The sequence below is a fragment of the Staurois parvus genome, unplaced genomic scaffold (genome assembly GCF_062004578.1).
Source record: "Staurois parvus isolate SC_StPar_1 unplaced genomic scaffold, SC_StPar_1.0 ptg000548l, whole genome shotgun sequence".
NCBI classification, from domain to species: domain Eukaryota; kingdom Metazoa; phylum Chordata; class Amphibia; order Anura; family Ranidae; genus Staurois; species Staurois parvus.
The window spans coordinates 10,703,669-10,721,055 of NW_028318344.1; the positions used below are offsets into that span (position 1 = coordinate 10,703,669).

At 40.0% G+C, this 17,387-nt stretch overlaps 1 protein-coding gene across 1 annotated transcript in view; it reads left to right on the forward strand.

Moving 5' to 3' along the window:
- Window positions 1–15,516, forward strand: part of LOC149451175 (branched-chain-amino-acid aminotransferase, cytosolic-like) — a 68,943-nt gene extending 53,427 nt beyond the window's left edge. The window contains exons 7-11 of the mRNA XM_089691005.1: window positions 4,395–4,537; window positions 5,665–5,750; window positions 7,426–7,566; window positions 13,894–13,968; window positions 15,032–15,516. Of these exons, the coding sequence (XP_089547131.1) occupies window positions 4,395–4,537; window positions 5,665–5,750; window positions 7,426–7,566; window positions 13,894–13,968; window positions 15,032–15,070 (484 nt within the window). The 3' untranslated portion in view covers window positions 15,071–15,516. The remainder of the gene's footprint in view (window positions 1–4,394; window positions 4,538–5,664; window positions 5,751–7,425; window positions 7,567–13,893; window positions 13,969–15,031) is intronic.
- The last annotated feature ends 1,871 nt before the right edge of the window (window positions 15,517–17,387 follow it).

The following is a 17,387-nucleotide window of genomic DNA, read 5'->3' on the forward strand; positions in this document are numbered from 1 at the left end:
CTGAAAAAAAGGCCGAGAAGCACTTCCCTAATGCATTTCATTTTCTGGGAATGGAGACTTTCAAAGCTGAATTTAATGAAAAAGTAACACAGTACTGTATGTCTCAGATTATGCAAGCAGCTTGAATCCTGATGACATTTTCGCTATTGGTGCTGCAATGGTTAATATTTTCAGGTTCTGGCTGAACTGCAGTAAAGAAACAAGTTGCATCAGAGTGCTGAAATTTTTACTGAATTGGGGAGAGTCTCCCACATTCATAGATCCTGTTGGAGGCAGTGAAAGCAAAGAGCTTTTTTCAATGGAGGAGGAAGGGTTCTTGTTGCAACTTTTTCACAGCAGCTCTGCCCCCAGTCCAAAGCTATTAACCCATGCAACAAAGGAAGTTCAGGGTGGAGAAGAGAATGATGTATCCTTGCAGTGAAGATTTCTCCAGGGTCCAGCTGCCTTTCGCAACGTGGGGCATACTTCATCACGGGTACGTTAGGTCACCAAAGAAAAAAGCAACGCACACACACAGAAAAGAAATTAGCTAAACTTCAGTTTAAAAGCGGACAGTAGTCCCAACAGTAACAGTATACTGTCATTGAGGCCATACTGGAACTGATGTTTTTGAAGCTGCTCAAAGCTCCCCGGAAGCTTTCCCAATGCAAGCTTGCAATACACAGACTGTTTTAAAAGGAAACCACCGCACACCAGAAGAATTACTGGTATCCACATTTTTTGTGACGGATATCCTCAAGCTTTACACTGAGTCCCCCTTATGCTTTGCATCCATAGGTCTTAGTTGTAGAGATTTCTTTGACTAAGCATTATGGGTGAAACACGTTAGGAGCGGTCCCAAAGGGAGACTGTCAGTGTCAAGCTTGTGGATATCCTTCAGAGTAAATGTGGATTCCATTATTGCCTCTGGTGTGCAGTGGCTTCTTTTGTAACATAGTCTGTGAGCAGGGACTGCTTGTATAACCCCAGGCATCCAGGTTTGAAGTGGTGAAGAGGAATGGCTTAGAGCAGAGAATTTTCATATCTAGGCTTGCTGTACACACTGCTTTTGTAGAAGCTAAATCATGTTTATACAAGGCCATAGTGGAGAAGATTTTGGTCCAGGAGGTAGTAGATGCTCACCCTAAATGGTGCTTGAACAAAGATGGAGCAGTCCTTCTTGAGCAAAGATAAGGTTTTTACAGTCTTTTCTTTTTGTTTTCTAGGCTTTTTTTTCGTAGTCGGGTAAATATAAATATTGCACATTTACCGCTTGAAGTAAACGGTGTTTTCCTGTATTGCTGTGAATAGCCAATGTAGGCAGTGAACCTTGAGCAGGCACTGCTAGGTTTTCCTTTGAACAAGAACTTTACCTATACTAAATGTTTGTTAGTACTGAAAATACATTAAAAAAAATTAAAGTTTCCAAAAATCAATTATAATTTACTTTTTCAAGTCCCCTAACTGACCAGTTAAACCATTTCTTATTTAAGTGAGGGATATACAAACTCATATTAAGGGTAAAAAAAGTGGATTTGAGTCCAGCTGTAATGTAGCCTGGATAACATAAGCTGTTTACTAGTTAGGGGTGAATACATTTTTTGAATGAGAAAAAAGAAGAGGACTAAATGTTTATGAACAAATGTAAAGCTCACACAGCCTGTGGTGCTTTTGTGATAATTATAAATAAATTGGGCAGTGTTCGACTCCCGTATATATTTATGACGCAGTGCCTCCTGCCGTTACGGTAAATAACTTACTTAACAATATTAAATAATATAGACACCCGAGTATATAAATCACCACAATGTAATTTTTCTTGAGTTCTTTTTACCAGTGTGATTTCTTACCAAATATACAAATATCTCCAAATTGATTAATAAATGTATTTATATACAAAAATATATATATTTTAATACAGACTAATTTACTGGTGATGAGTGTTTCCTACACACAATCAAAGAATAACCCAAAATATATTGCAATTGGGTCAATCACAAGATAAATATTATAGCAGAGTAAATAACAAAACCTTGATTTTCTCAGTGATTAGCAAATATCATTTGTCAACATTCGGTATATCGTTCCCAATTCCCACAACCGTAGCGAATTAGGAGAAATATTTCTGATATAATACACACTAAAACATGTCAAATGCGTCTTTGGATCAATATAGAGGAAAAAAAAAAGAAACCTCTATTCTACAATCAATACAACCCAATATGGTAATGGAACTTTATAAAGATGGAAAAGGACATAAAAAGATGTCTAAAGCCTTGAATATGTCAGCCTCCCGTGAATGGAATTGTATCTTCCAGGCTATGTACACACTTGAGGATTGTAAGCGTAGCTTGGGCCATTGTCTATATAGCTCATTGGTAAATATTCAGTTGATCTCCCAGTAGATATTTGTTTCTGTTGATAATGGGTGTTAAAATTCCTGAGACAGGCTAATATCCTTGTCCTGAATGAACAATTGTAAAATTTCTTGGGAGCTCTACTTGTTATATTTCTCAAAGTTCAGGTACCTATGACTTCTGATCAACACTGGCCAGGTTATGTCAGGTCAGGGCTGTGTGACTTCATTGTGTTCCACAGAGTTAAGTAGGTAATTTATATTCAGTCAACAATTGTGCTTGTTAACATCTCCTTAACCACTTGCCGTCCGCCTGCTGTTTATAAACGACAGGGCGGTGGCACTCCAGGGGCGGGTTGCCGTTCATAAACGGCACCCGCCCCTTCTAGCTGTGCGCGCTCCTTGGGAGCGCGCAGCACCGCGATCCAGTGCCTGCTGTGTCCTCCGGACACAGTGAAACGCCGATCGTCGGACGGGACCTCTGTACGAGGTCCCGATCATATGATAACTGATAGGCCAATCAGTGATCACATGCAAAGTAGTAAGCAAGATGTCACTTGTGACATCATTGCTTACTACGTGTGAAATCTGTGAATGATCACAGAGGTCACATGGTACAAGGCTATTCACAACAGCCTTGTACCATGTGACAAGGTGTGACCAATCACAGCTCACTCAGTATTTCTCAATGGCTGCAAGAATGCAGACAGAGAGAAAGAGAAATGATTGCTTTTACATCCTATATGGGTGTAAAAGCAATCACTGTAAAAAAAAAAAAAAAAATCTTCATCACCCCCCACAATTAGTACAGTGTCACCATGGTGACACTGTACTGCTAGGGTGACAGTATGTAAAAAAAAAAAAAAAACATAATAATATAAAAAAAAAAAAATGTAAAAAAGTTTAAAAATTATAATTTTTGGTTATAAACTAATTTGGCTTATTTTTTTTTACTAAAAATATAACGGAATAAATTTTGGTCAAGATTTATGATGAAAGATTATTTATTTGCAAAATGTTATAAGAAAAACACTTTTTTAAAAAGTTTTTGGACATTTTCATTTACATAGCAAAAAAAATAAAAATCCCAGCGGTGAATCAATACCACCAAAATAAAGCTTTATCTGTCTCAAAAAAATTATAAAAAATTCATATGGGTACAGTATTGCATGACCGCGCAATTGTCATTCAAAGTGTGATAGTGCTGAAAGCTGAAAATTGCCCTGGACAGGAAGGGGGTAAAAGTGTCTGGACTTGAAGTGGTTAAGTGTATCTGGTTGGTCAACAATTTTGAATGTCTTGTTTTTAGATGGTCTATTGTAAAGGAAAGACACTTCTGTTCCTGGGAAATTGCTGGTGTTTCATAACTGTTTTATTGAGTGGTATTTCTTTGGTAATTTAAGTACCAAAATCATAACAAGCCATGCATGTGGTATATGAATTATTAGGGTGGTAACTAAATTTGAGAATAAGACTGTTATGTAACAAACACAACAACTATAACTGAGACCAAAAGAGAAAAAGAATTAAAAAAAAAAATAAAAAAAAAATAAACAGATCCCACCTACTGTCCTAAATTAACAGATACTGCCAAGGCGCAGGCTATGAAATGGAAACGCTGGGAGTCATGGTGGAGCCTCATAATGTCCTTTTATAGAGGAGCTTTAGTCTGCTGTAAAAAAAAATTCAGCAGCTACAAAACTTGTAGCTTCTTATTTTTAAAAAAACAGCCACCCACCTGTCCAACGATCCAGCAGGGTGCTCACCCCAGTGGGGTTCACAGGCCATCCTCTGTCTCCAGCTCTGTCAGCTTAACTGTGGGCACCCGGCTGTGACAGTTAGTAGCTTAACAGCCGGGTGCACACTGCACATTGCGAATGGTCCCCCATTCTTCTGGGTCACGTGTCCCAGAAGACTGCGGGGGGGGGGAGGGGGGAAAGCACTTCCGCTTCTGAGGGGAGGAGTATCTAAGCCAAGGGGACAGCTGTTTATTAGTTGATTTGATTTGTCTTTAATGGCTGTTTGGATGATTTTATAACATTCATCTATGTCCACACAGAAATTATGGTCCTACCATAGCAGTACAGCATGAAGCATCTCAGTTAGGATGTCAGCAAGTGTTGTGGCTGTATGGAGACAACCATGAAGTGACTGAAGCTGGAACAATGAACTTTTTCATGTTCTGGACTAATGAGCGAGGAGGTAAGTCATGTGGGTTTGCTTCCCTTTCTGCTTCCTCTTCATGTGGACTGATGCAGTAGCTAAGCACTAGGGTGCTAACATAAGCAGTGTTGTTAGACAAGGTGCATGAAGACTGATATCATCTCTCACAAAGCATAACTAATTCAAGGCAAGGGACCAAATTTGTCCTATTGCCAAGATTTTTCAATTCTACAAAAAATCTCCAAGTGTTTGTTCATCCCGATACACTGGCACCTCTCTGAGAATGTACCCTGACCTGTGCATGCGCGCAGCCTAGTGCACATTGTAAAGGAGATTGCAGACAGGCAGGTACGTTTTATATCTAGTATTATGGCTTGCCTTTTCACAATTTTTTTTTTTTTACTTTTATTTCTGCATTAATATAGATATTTAGGGAAGTGAGGGGAGATGTTGCAGTGATGGCATTAAAAATCTGCCTGAAGTTGTAACCTTTTCACAATATTCAAAAAGTTTGACTAGAAGAAGATGATCGCTAGCTGTTGGTTAACGCTCATTGCTTCTTGCTTGCTATTGGTTACAGCTCATTGCCTCTTGCTTGCCATTGGTTACAGCTCATTGCCTCTTGCTTGCCATTGGTTACAGCTCATGGCCTCTTATCTAGACATTTTTTTTTTTTAAATATTTCTTAAAGTGTATCCAAAACTAACCAGAAATAAAGTTCTAGAACAATCCCATACGATTAGTTGTGCAAGAATAGAGAAGAAACCTTTCAAAGCTGACATGTTTTGGTGAGAACTGTCTAAGAGGGGATTCATCTAATTTTAGATATATTTCCTCTTACCTTATGTTGTGTCTACAGGCCAGGAAGTAAATGTAACAGACAGCCAAACAAACCTGGCCAGGTCATCATTATCTACTCTGTTCAAAAATGAAAAAAAGTTTTGGCTTTAGAAACACTACTGCTGTTTCTGAGGGTGGCCATGTGTGGCTCAGTTAAGTCAAGCAGTGCATCAGTTTTAGCTATTGCTTGAAATACCTGGGCTGTAGGGGCGGGTAAAAGACAAGTGGTAATAACTGTCTTCTTCAGTGCCTGTTTATGGCCATCATAATATGTAATTCTAATGTTGGAGCTCATTCTTATTGGTGTGTAATGTGTATTCTTACAGAGAAAGAGCTAGTAACCCCTCCATTAAGTGGTTTAATCCTCCCTGGGGTAACAAGACAGAGTTTACTGGATCTGGCACGACAGTGGGTAAGCCTTAAATTAATTGTGTCATTGACTGTTTGCCTAGAGTTCATCTTTTATTGTTTCTTGTATAGCAACATAAGCATTAGTGGTTACTAGAAGTCTTGTCATGCCATTTTATTAGACTGGGTTGTTGGCACCAGTTAAAGTCAATCTTCACCGGACACATCCTCTATAGCTCCTTAAACTTCCTCCCTCCAAAGAGATGTTGACCCCCTGAAAGGCATGCAAAGCACACACTTTTTGCATGCTGGTTCTGCTACCCAAACTTTAACCAACGAGTCCTTCTCTAACATTGAATGCTGGGAAAGAAAGCGTGGTATGTGGGCACAACACTTCACCAAGCAGATGGTGTCAGTGCTCAATCCCTCAGCATTAAATCCTTCCATTGTAAACCAATAGAGAGATGAGATTTTAAATGGTGCCCTAGTGGTCCAGGTGCTCAGCCTGCGTGACCTACCTACAGATTGAGTCTTCAGAGGCAGCAGTCACACTTGGGGCTGTGCCATGGCTCTGGATCTGAAAAGTGCTCCATCACTAATGCAGTGCAATCAGGTCTGGAAAGCACCACAGTGCAGAGCCAGTTGTCCTTAAGATCACATTCCAGGCTAGCATCATAATCATCCAGTCCAGCAGGGTCTCCAAAGCTAGTGATAAGGTAACCACTATACGGATAGCTGGGTATAGCCACCAGCTCAAGCAGCTTTTAGAGGAATCTTAATTGAAAAAAAAAGGTAATCTTGTTTGAATAAAAAAATAGCTGGAACAAAAAGTTAGACTTTTCTCATCAGAGCAGAGACAAGATGTCCATCTTTGTGGACACCAGTAAAAAAAATGAGACGTGAGGAATAGGAAGGGTTATACCTGGATGGTTAGTTTGTTTTTTTTTTTGTTTGCTGGTGACCAAGTCCTCCTGTAGGTGGAGTGTAACCTAATAATCTCTGATTACTTGTGTCTCTCAAAGAATGAGAAAAATATTGTCAGGCTCACACTTCTTTATGTCACAGGTAAAATGATACATTTCTTTACCCTAAAATCCACAGATGAAGAAGAGAGGGATAGAATATCTATGACTGTTTCACAATCGTTTTCTCCATTAAATGTTGAATGTTGTGAGTGATAACTTTTATGGTGGGGGCTTATATTTAAACGTTTTAAAGGATAACTGTAATTTTAGTACACTTATCCTCTAAGTATCACACTCCCCCCAAAGTTTTATACTTCCTACTTGCCTGGTAGCTGCACAACCTCTTCACTGGCTGAGTTCTGCTTCTTTTGCGCATGCATGCCACAATCTCCATTTATTCCTATGGAAAGCTCTTATTGGAATGGACAAGGAACAGTGCCCAAGGTCTCTGAGTAAAGTTAGCTAATGTTTTTAGTTTTCTTTCAATGGAAGGTCAGTATATGACACACAAAACAGCAAGCTAATCCCTCCACTATATAATTCAGAAATTGAGCAAAATAGAAAATTGAATATGTCACCATAGGGTGGCACTGTGGACATATAAATTGAACCACGTCCTGTTAATGACCATATTCTTGTAGCTACTACATTATAATTCAGAATTTGAACTGGGGTTTTTTCTTTTTGGTGTGGCCTGTTTAAATTGTTGTAAATAGTGCTTTCCGGAGTGCTTCTTTATATTCAAGCTATTTTGTGTGTTTTGATGTTTTGCAGGGAGAATTTAAAGTGTCAGAGAGCACAATTACCATGAATGATCTGATCAAAGGGCTTCGGGAAAACAGGATAAATGAGGTCTTTGGAGCAGGAACAGCCTGTGTTGTATGTCCAGTAAACCGGATACTCTACAATGAAAAAGTGAGTACTGTGTCACAACAATCACCAATATAAAATCACTTTTTTATATAGATATTAAAGATGTAGGGCAAGGTTGTTACACAGCATAGACTTCAGTAAGTACACATCCACTGACCACGTGGGGTGCTTTTTTTGGTTTGAGTACAGTGGATTTGTTTTTTTAAGTTGCTGTAATGAGACAAGATACTGAGGTCAAAAGCAGGCTGTCATACCTTTAAAAATGCAAACAAAAAACTTGATTGCTGAAAGGTCTACTTTACCTACTGTTTTACAGTAAAAATGTTTATTATAAAATAGTAGATCCACTTAAAGGGCATTTCCAGGAAATCTGAAAAGCCCCTATCAAGGATAAGGGTGTAGGAACTAGCTCTTTATCTTGTATCAGTGTTGTCTGCAGGAGTCTGGCATTGCACCACAGATTACTGGTGCAATACTTTGCAGGCTCCTTAGGGGGAAAAAAAATAATTTTTTTCCTGCAAAAATATGTGCATTTATTATTTTGTTCCCAAAAGGTGAACTTACACTTTTAAAGCCCTCCCGCATGGAGGCCACAAATACATTATATTGCCAAAAGTATTGGGACACCCCTCCACATCATTGGATTCAGGTGTTCCAATCACTTCCATGGCCACAGGTGTATAAAACCAAGCACCTAGGCATGCAGACTGCTTCTACAAACATTTGTGAAAGAATGGGTTGCGCTTAGGAGCTCAGTGAATTCAAGCGTGGTACCATGATAGGTTGCCACCTGTGCAATAAGTCCATCCGTGAAACTTCCTTGCTACTAAATATTCTACGGTCAACTGTTAGTGGTATTTTAACAAAGTGGAAGCAACTGGGAACAACAGCAACTCAGCCACAAATTGGTAGGCCATGTAAAATAACAGAGCGGGATCAGCGCATGCTGAAGCTCTCAGTGCGCAGAAGTCACCAACTGTCTGCAGAGTCAATAACTAAAGACCTCCAAACTTTATGTGACCTTCAGATTAGCACAACAGTGCATAGAGAGCTTCATGGAATGGGTTTCCATGGTTGAGCAGCTGCATCCAAGCCTTACATCACCCAGTGCAATGCAAAGCATCGGATGCAGTGCTGTAAATAATGCCGCCACTGGACTCTAGAGCAGAGGAGATGCGGTCTCTAGAGTGACATATCACGCTTCTCTGTCTGGCAATCCAATGGACGTGTCTGGATTTGGCAGTTGCCAGGAGAAGAGTACTTGCCTGACTGCATTGTGCACCAAGTTTGGTGGAGGGGGCATTATGGTGAGGGGTTGTTTTTCAGGGGTTGGCTCCTTAGTTCCAGTGAAGGGAACTCTTAAGATGTCAGCATACCAAGACCTTTTGGACAATTTGGGGATGGCCCCTTCCTGTTCCAACATGACTGCGCACCAGTGCACAAAGCAAGGTCCATAAAGACATGGATGAGAGCGTTTGGGGTGAAGGAACTTGATTGGCCTGCACAGAGTCCTGACCTCAACCCGATAGAACACCTTTGGGATGAATTAGAGTGGAGACCGCGTGCCAGGCCTTCCCGTCTGACCTCACAAATGTGCTTCTGTAAAAATGGTCAAACATTCCCATAGACACATTCCTAAACCTTATGGACAGCCTTCCCAGAAGAGTTGAAGCTGTAAAAGGTGGGCCAACTCAATGTTGAACCCTATGCACTAAGACTGGAATGCCATTAAAGTTCATGTACTTGTAAATTGAGGTGTCCCAATACTTTTGGCAATATATTGTATGTGTACATCCGGCGGGAACTGGTTAAGGATGTTGGAGCCAGCTCTTTTTTATAGTATAAGTAAAGCATTTTTTTTGTTTGTTTTGTATAGTATTTAGATGAAGTAGAACACCTGTTCATTTTTTTTTCTCAGTCTATGTCCCTGTCAGGGAGATTCATCCTCTCTATTTGTCCTGTTTACCGTTATCATTGAAAGTGAAGGTAAAAGGAAATCCCAAATTTTGGTTTATCCCCAGAAAAGTAATAGAGGAGAAATCATTAAATGAAGAAAATAGTTCTGGTGACATGAGGGGTCCCAAGGGGTTCCCTTAATTTCCTCTAATTTCCTGTTTTGGCTATGTAACAGGAAGTGAAATCTCCCCAAAGGGACACAGATGGCAAAAAATGACAGGGGTTATATCCCTCCCTTCATATATTCAAAATGAAAAAAACATTTTGCCTATAATTTTACTTAAAGGATAGTAAATTTATTAAGGATGTAGGAACCAGCTCTTTATTAAGGATAGGAAAATGACTAAGGGTCCAGCTCTTCATTAATAATAAGGAACGCATTAGGAATGTAGGATCCAGCTGTTCACTAAGGATAGGGAATTTATTAAGGATGTAGGATTTAAATCTTTCATAATGGTAGGGAGCTTAATAAGGATGTAGGATCCAGCTCTTCATTAAGGATAGGGAATTTATTAGGGATGTAGGATTCAAATCTTTAATAATGGTAGGGAGCTTAATAAGAATGTAGGATCCAGCTCTTCATTAAGGATAGGGAATTTATTAGGGATGTAGGATTCAAATCTTTAATAATGGTAGGGAGCTTAATAAGGATGTAGGATCCAGCTCTTCATTAAGGATAGGGAATTTATTAGGGATGTAGGATTCAAATCTTTAATAATGGTAGGGAGCTTAATAAGGATGTAGGATCCAGCTCTTCATTAAGGATAGGGAATTTATTAGGGATGTAGGAACTAGCTCTTTATTAAGGATAGGAAAATGACTAAGGGTCCAGCTCTTCATTAATAATAAGGAACGCATTAGGAATGTAGGATCCAGCTGTTCATTAAGGATAGGGAATTTATTAAGGATGTAGGATTCAAATCTTTAATAACGATAGGAAGCTTTATGAGGATGTAGGATCCAGCTCTTTATTAAGGACAGGACATTTATTAAGGATGTAGGATCCAGCTCTCTGTTACCACAGTACTTGCAGACTGAGTTTCGGCAACTGAAATACATTTGCAATATCTCCCCAGCAGATGGTGCAAGTGAAATACTGTATGTAGGTAAATGTATCCAGAGAATACTCAGCAGCTATGAAAGGAGGGACCCCTGTCTGTCATCTACCCCGGTCATCTACAATATAAACCTTGCACTGCAAGGAAATCTTTACTCTTGTTATTGAGCAAATGATAGAACCTCTGTTAGGTTTTTATGTCTCAGTAAGGGATATTTTGCTTTATTTCCTGCTCTGTTATTGAGCTAGCAAGAAAAGAGGAGTACACATTAAAACTACATAGTAATGGAATGAAAAAAAATCATATCTCCTATCAGGTTTTTGTTTTGTCATTGGGGCAGGAAAATCAATCTCCACAGTGGGAACCAAGAGCAAGAAAAGCCGAACTAGGTTCTAACCCTTTCCCAGTGTAGCCAAAAATATGATTTTATACTTCTGAAGGTTTTAATTTATTTTGAAAGGGTTTTGTTAAAGTGGAATTAAACTCAGTAGGAATGGTGAGTAAGGGGATGAGACTCAACATAAACTTGTCCTCCATAACAAACGTTGGCACAGAGCCCCAGTTCCAAGTTGCATGTTATGCCATGGTAGGCATGCCTTGGAGTACTTCCATCATTAGATTCATCAGTGACTGTGAATAGAGATTCTGCTAATGTTGGCAGCCACAATGCAGATTGCACAATGCTCTTGAAGAATACATAATATGGAATCAGAGTACTACAAGGTCTCATTTTGCAGCAGACAGGTAAAGGTGTATTTTAATCTAGAACCCCTACCAATGCTCTTTCACCTTGTCTAATGCCACCCTAGTTGTGTAACGTGAGAATACACTTTGGGTTTAAATTTACTTTAGGCCCTGACTCTGGGACCATTAAACCAGTATTAAACACAAAACCAAACATTTTATATATCACAGCTTACCAATCATTAGATGTGGTGGCTGCATTAGTTTTCTTTTGTAGGCTTTTTTCCTTAGTTTTTGCCTGGAGATCCGGCCAATAACACACTTCCTGTATTACAGTGCCCCAATCTGGATGAATGAGCACAGGGGGCATGTTTGGACAGCAACATTGTTATACTGGGGGGGGGAGGGGAGTGTTATATATACTAGCAGATTTAAATATGCTAGCAAATTGAAGCCAGACTCCAGCTAACACTTCAGAAGCAGTTACAGCAAACCGTTTTTTCTCTTTTGGGATAAAGGTTTTACATAAATAAAAGCTGATCATTTTAAACACCCATCAGTGTTGAATGGCTTGTCTCAACCCTGTAATTGATGCAATGTGCAAGAGAGGCTTTTTCTTTTGAAAAACAGGCTTACTGTTTGGATCACCAGCGGAAAGATAAAAGAAAGCAATTCTAGAAAAAAATAAAGCAGCCATTACATTTAAGAATTGGTAAGCTTCCATATAAGAAATGTTTGCTTTTGGGTTTAATACTGCTAGAATGTGCACTGCTCTATATATATGTTTCCATAGCCCTTCTAAGGTAATCAAGTAGCTTGTGCTACAGGTCTCTCCTAGCTAACCTTCTAACACAGCCATGATAAGACAATCAGGATAAACTGGGCTAGATTTTATTGCAACCCTGTTGCTATAGTGAGTATTTTAAGCCAAGGCATATTTATAAAAGAAGGCTTTCCTGTCCTGCTTCCTCCGCTGCTAACCTCCAGTCTGATCCTGAGAAATCTGCTGAAGTCCAAAGGGAAACTGGGATTTCTGGGAGGGGCAATCTCCTTTCCCCCCTCCCTCGACCTATACCCCTTACAGGATTTCTTGGATTCGCAGTGGAGTCCAGTGACACAGGCAGCAAGAAAGTATTTACAAGACTTCTTTTACAGGGAGACTATGGCCTAAATATTTACTATAGCATCAAGGTTGCTTTAAAGCAAATCTTCTCACTCAAAACTGTCATCGCTCCACTCCACCACTCACCTTCTCCACCACAAAAATGCAGGTCACTCACCTAGGTGAATGATGTGCACTGTGCTTCCAGCACATCACATATCCCAGGAGGCATAGACTTCACCTAGGTGAATGACAGGCACTGTGCTTCCAGCACATCACTTATTCCTGGAGGCATAGACTTCACCTAGGTGAATGACAGGCACTGTGCTTCCAGCACATCACTTATTCCTGGAGGCATAGACTTCACCTAGGTGAATGACAGGCACTGTGCTCCCTGCACATCACATATCCCTTGAGGCATAGACTTCACCTACGTGAATGACAGGCACTGCTCCCTGTACATCACATATCACGGGAGGCATAGACTTCACCTAGGTGAATGACAGGCACTGTGCTCCCTGTACATCACTTATTCCTGGAGCCATAGACTTCACCTAGGTGAATGACGTGCACTGTGCTCCCTGTACGTCACTTATCCCAGGAGGCATAGACTTCACCTAGGTGAATGACAGGCACTGTGCTCCCTGTACATCACTTATTCCTGGAGGCATAGACTTCACCTAGGTGAATGATGTGCACTGTGCTCCCTGTACATCACTTATTCCTGGAGGCATAGACTTCACCTAGGTGAATGACAGGCACTGTGCTCCCTGTACATCATTGTTCCTGGAGGCATAAACTTCACCTAGGTCAGGGGTAGGCAACCTGCGGCTCTCTAGCTGTTGTGGAACTACATTTCCCATGAGGCATTGCAACATTACAAAACTGACCGTTACAGCTATGACTTGCAGAGGCATGATGGAACTTGTAGTCCTGCAACAGCTGGAGAGCCGCAGGTTGCCTACCCCTGACCTAGGTGAATGACAGGCACTGTGCTCCCTGCACATCACATATCCCAGGAGGCATAGACTTCACCTAGGTGAATGACAGGCACTGTGCTCCCTGCACATCACATATCCCAGGAGGCATAGACTTCATCTAGCTGAATGACAGGCACTGTGCTCCCTGTACATCACTTATTCCTGGAGGCATAGACTTTGATTCAATAAAGGATGAGGGGGTGGGCCTAGCAGTGCACCATTGGGAGGCCCACTCTCTGAACCTGGAAGAGATGACATTAGATAACAGCATGGCAGCACGGGACCTCGCTGTGTCAGAAGTGAAGAGGATCTCAGCAGGACAACTACTGGGTGGGTGAGTATTTGAAATGAGCAGAACACATCACTGGGTATGCAGGTTTAAAAAAAAAGAAAAAAAGTGGATGGGAGGGTGACGAACAACTTTAAATACAACCCTTTCAACATACACTAAAACGATTATTGAGGGAACCAAGCACAGTGTCTAATGTACAGTCTAATCTTAAATTGCTATGTATACCTTTTAGTAGTCAATGTTCTGCTTGTATTTCTGTGTAATAATTTGGGTATCTGCTGCTTTTGTCACTTTTAGAGTTACCACATACCCACCATGGAAAATGGACCTGACATTGCAAAACGTTTCCTGAAGGAGCTCACAGACATCCAGGTATGAAGGCTGTATTGTCCATTCCAGTGATTCCATTGAGGCTTATTTTCCTAATACTGCCACGTCTTGTTCTATTGACCCCCTATATGTCCTGCATTGCAACATAAACACATATGAGTAAAACAAGCCTAATTTGTTATTTTAAATATTTTAGGGAAACCTGACATTGTTGCTTAACATTTGGGGTTCAGTTCTGGGTCTGGGATTTCAGTTTGATTCTGGACATCTCGGCTGTCTTTATATTCTTCTCTTAAACTGAGGCAACCATGTCTTAAGTTGGTACAGAGCAAGCAGTTTTAAGTCAAGCCAGAATCCCGTGAGCTGGCTAAAGCCTTCTCAGTTATCAGTGTTGAATCCTCTGTTTTTTTTAGTGATAACTATGAACTATTTAGTGTATAAGAAAAATAGCCAGGACTTTCTATCTTTTTATTTATATATATATATATATATATATATATATATATATATGAATATAAATATATATGAATATAAATAAAAATGTGATAATCCCTTAGACCAAATAATCCAACCCCAGCTTCTTGTGTGGTTCCTGGGACTGACAAAGAAGTGACATCTTCCCAAGGGGCACCCACACAATAAATTCGAACACAGGCTTTAGCCCTGTCTCAACCTGTCCAAAAAGAAAGGTTTTGGATAGAGTTCTAGTGTAAATGTAAACTTCAGGAAAACCGTAAAATACATTTAAAAGCATTCAGGATATATTGTCAACATTAGGTGAACAAAATCCACTGATATATACTTACTCGTTCAAATCAATATAATACTTTATTGTTAGAAAATAGAAATCAGTTGCATTGGATAATATTGGCCATTATTGTTTCCTTATCCCCCCCCAACCCAAGATAAGACAGCAGTACGGTACCTGTCTGTAGTCCCTTTTCAGTAGGCATAGTCATTCAGAGTCTGCTTTTCTATTCACATCCATAACAGGAATACTCCCCCTTGCTACTTGGATATCCAGTATAGGTGGTTGGTAGGAATCTGATTTTTATACCTCTACCTATATGTATCCTTCCTGACATTTCCATCTTTCTCTTTACAGTATGGCCGAACTTCCAGTGATTGGGCATACCTTGTGTGAATGTAGTGATTCAAATTAGGATTTCCATTCCGCCGTATCACAATCAACAATCTCTTGGATTTTATTTAAAAGGGTTTTTACTTTACAAGAAGCGCTAGGACTCATCATACAAGAGTGTCTACCTCCAACTCTGCGACAAATTCAGTTATTTTTTATAGTTCTCAAAAAGGACAAGTAAATGGCCTCTTGTATTTTAATGTATTTAAATGGTTATTGAGATTATGATCTTAGATTGGTTATGCAGTAGAGCTGTAAATTAGTGAAGACTGTAATTGTAGTTCTGTTGTAGTCTCCTGTAATTCTGTAGATCATTTATGTAAATTAACGGTGCTACAGAAACTCCAACAGATCTTCCTGCTGCTTTGCACAAGGCTTCATGTCTTAGCAATATGAAACAAAACTGAGATTACTCTCACTGACACTCCAATATTAAACTGTGTAAATCACTTGCTTTTGTGTCCTGTGTCATACTTGTCCACATTTCTTTGCCAGTTTTGTTGGCTGAGGACTCATGATTGGATGGCTGCAATATCTCAGATGAACAGTAGAGGGAGCAATTGGTCATATATTGCAAACATCTAATGATTCCCCTTATATTGAACAAGTTAAATGACATTGAATATACTATCTAGGCCCTGTGACATTATGGACCTTCCTGCAGCCTCCTATGAAACTTAAGGTTTCCAAATCACATGAGAACGCATGCCAGTTGTTTAAATAAACAATAACTTGATGGGGAAAACTTGCACACAATAACTGCAACAAACCTTGAAATGAAAGAAAAATAAAAATGATCACTGAATCAATAATTCACAGCTTTTTATATATGCCTTGTGTCATTCACCTCAAATATGCCTTGTATAATACGTAAATGGACAGCAAGCAAAAGCAGCTTGTTTTATATTGTAAGCTCGAAAGAGTAGGGCCCTCTAACCCCTCGTGTGCTGTTTGTTGCTGTGCTGTTTCATGTATTGTCCCCCCCCCTATTGTACAGCGCTGAGCAAACCCTTTGGCGCTATATAAACTCGATGTAATAATAATAATAATAATAATATGTGATTTCCAGGCCTCTCTGCTAATTGTGGCAGTGACCTGGGCATCTGTGCAGCTATCCAATCACTTTTACAAACTTTAAATAGAGCTGCCGCCACCTCTGCCTTTCTTGGGTCCCTCTCTTGTTGCTGTTCTCACCCATAGTGGTCATAGTAAGCATGTTGGCTCTCTCGCCTCTTTGCAGTGAATGACATTTTACATTTTGACAGAACATATTGTTTTAATAAACAGTAACTATCATGGGATGTATATGGGAACTTATCTGTGCCTCAGCAATAGCAGTGTAGTGTCCTTGGACTATCACTATTTCAGCAATGCATCTATCTAAACCACTGTCACACCCATCTTCTGATTAGCAGTGGAATGTTTCTGCAAATACCATACTCTTTATTTCCACTCAGCTATTTCAGAGTATTAGGATGCTTTCACGCTCCTGCATTGCAAAAATGTGATAAAAATGCATATGCATTTTTGCCATGTTTCCTGTGCATTTTGCACCTGTAAAAAAGGAAGTGGCTCCAAAAACACAACCGAGGGTGCATTTTTGATGCATTTCTATTTGTTTCAATGGGGAAGGTGTGTTTTTTGACTGCACCAAAAGTGCAGCATGAATGACTTTTAAAAGTTCAATATGATTTAATGGTCATGCATTTTTCTTCTGCTTTTGGTAAGTCAACAACGGAAGAAGAACTGATCAGTGTGAAAGGGCCTTTAGACTCTGACGGACCTGATCGGATGGTCCATTTTTCTCTATGGACCGGTGGTTGTAAACGGAAGAGGATCCATCCTCTTCTGTGTAGGCAGATCAGATCGAAGGTAGTCAGGTGTAAATGGAAAGCTTGTCTGTTTGCACCCCGACCGTCCATAGAGCAGAGCGGACAGTGTCCGCTCTGCATAAACTGGACACAGACCTGTCATCCACCCACTGTCAGCAGACAAATCCCCTGCTGAGCAATGCAGATCTGCCCCTTATGAAAGGGGCCTTACAGGGAAATTAATTTTTCTTGATGTCTGTTTTCTGATTTAAAAGAAAAACAAAACACTTGGGGACCTATACAATAGTGCAGAGCAGTGCAAAGTCTAGTAACCAATAGCAACCAAAAACAAAAATTTAGCTGAATTTATTCATTAGCATATGGCATGCAAATATAATGTATATTACAAAGTATACAAAGCCTTGAATGAACCCTAAATGCTTCCTGTTGGAGTCACTATATAATCGGAGGCAAGAAAATCTTGGTTTGTTGGACATGCTGACTGTTTG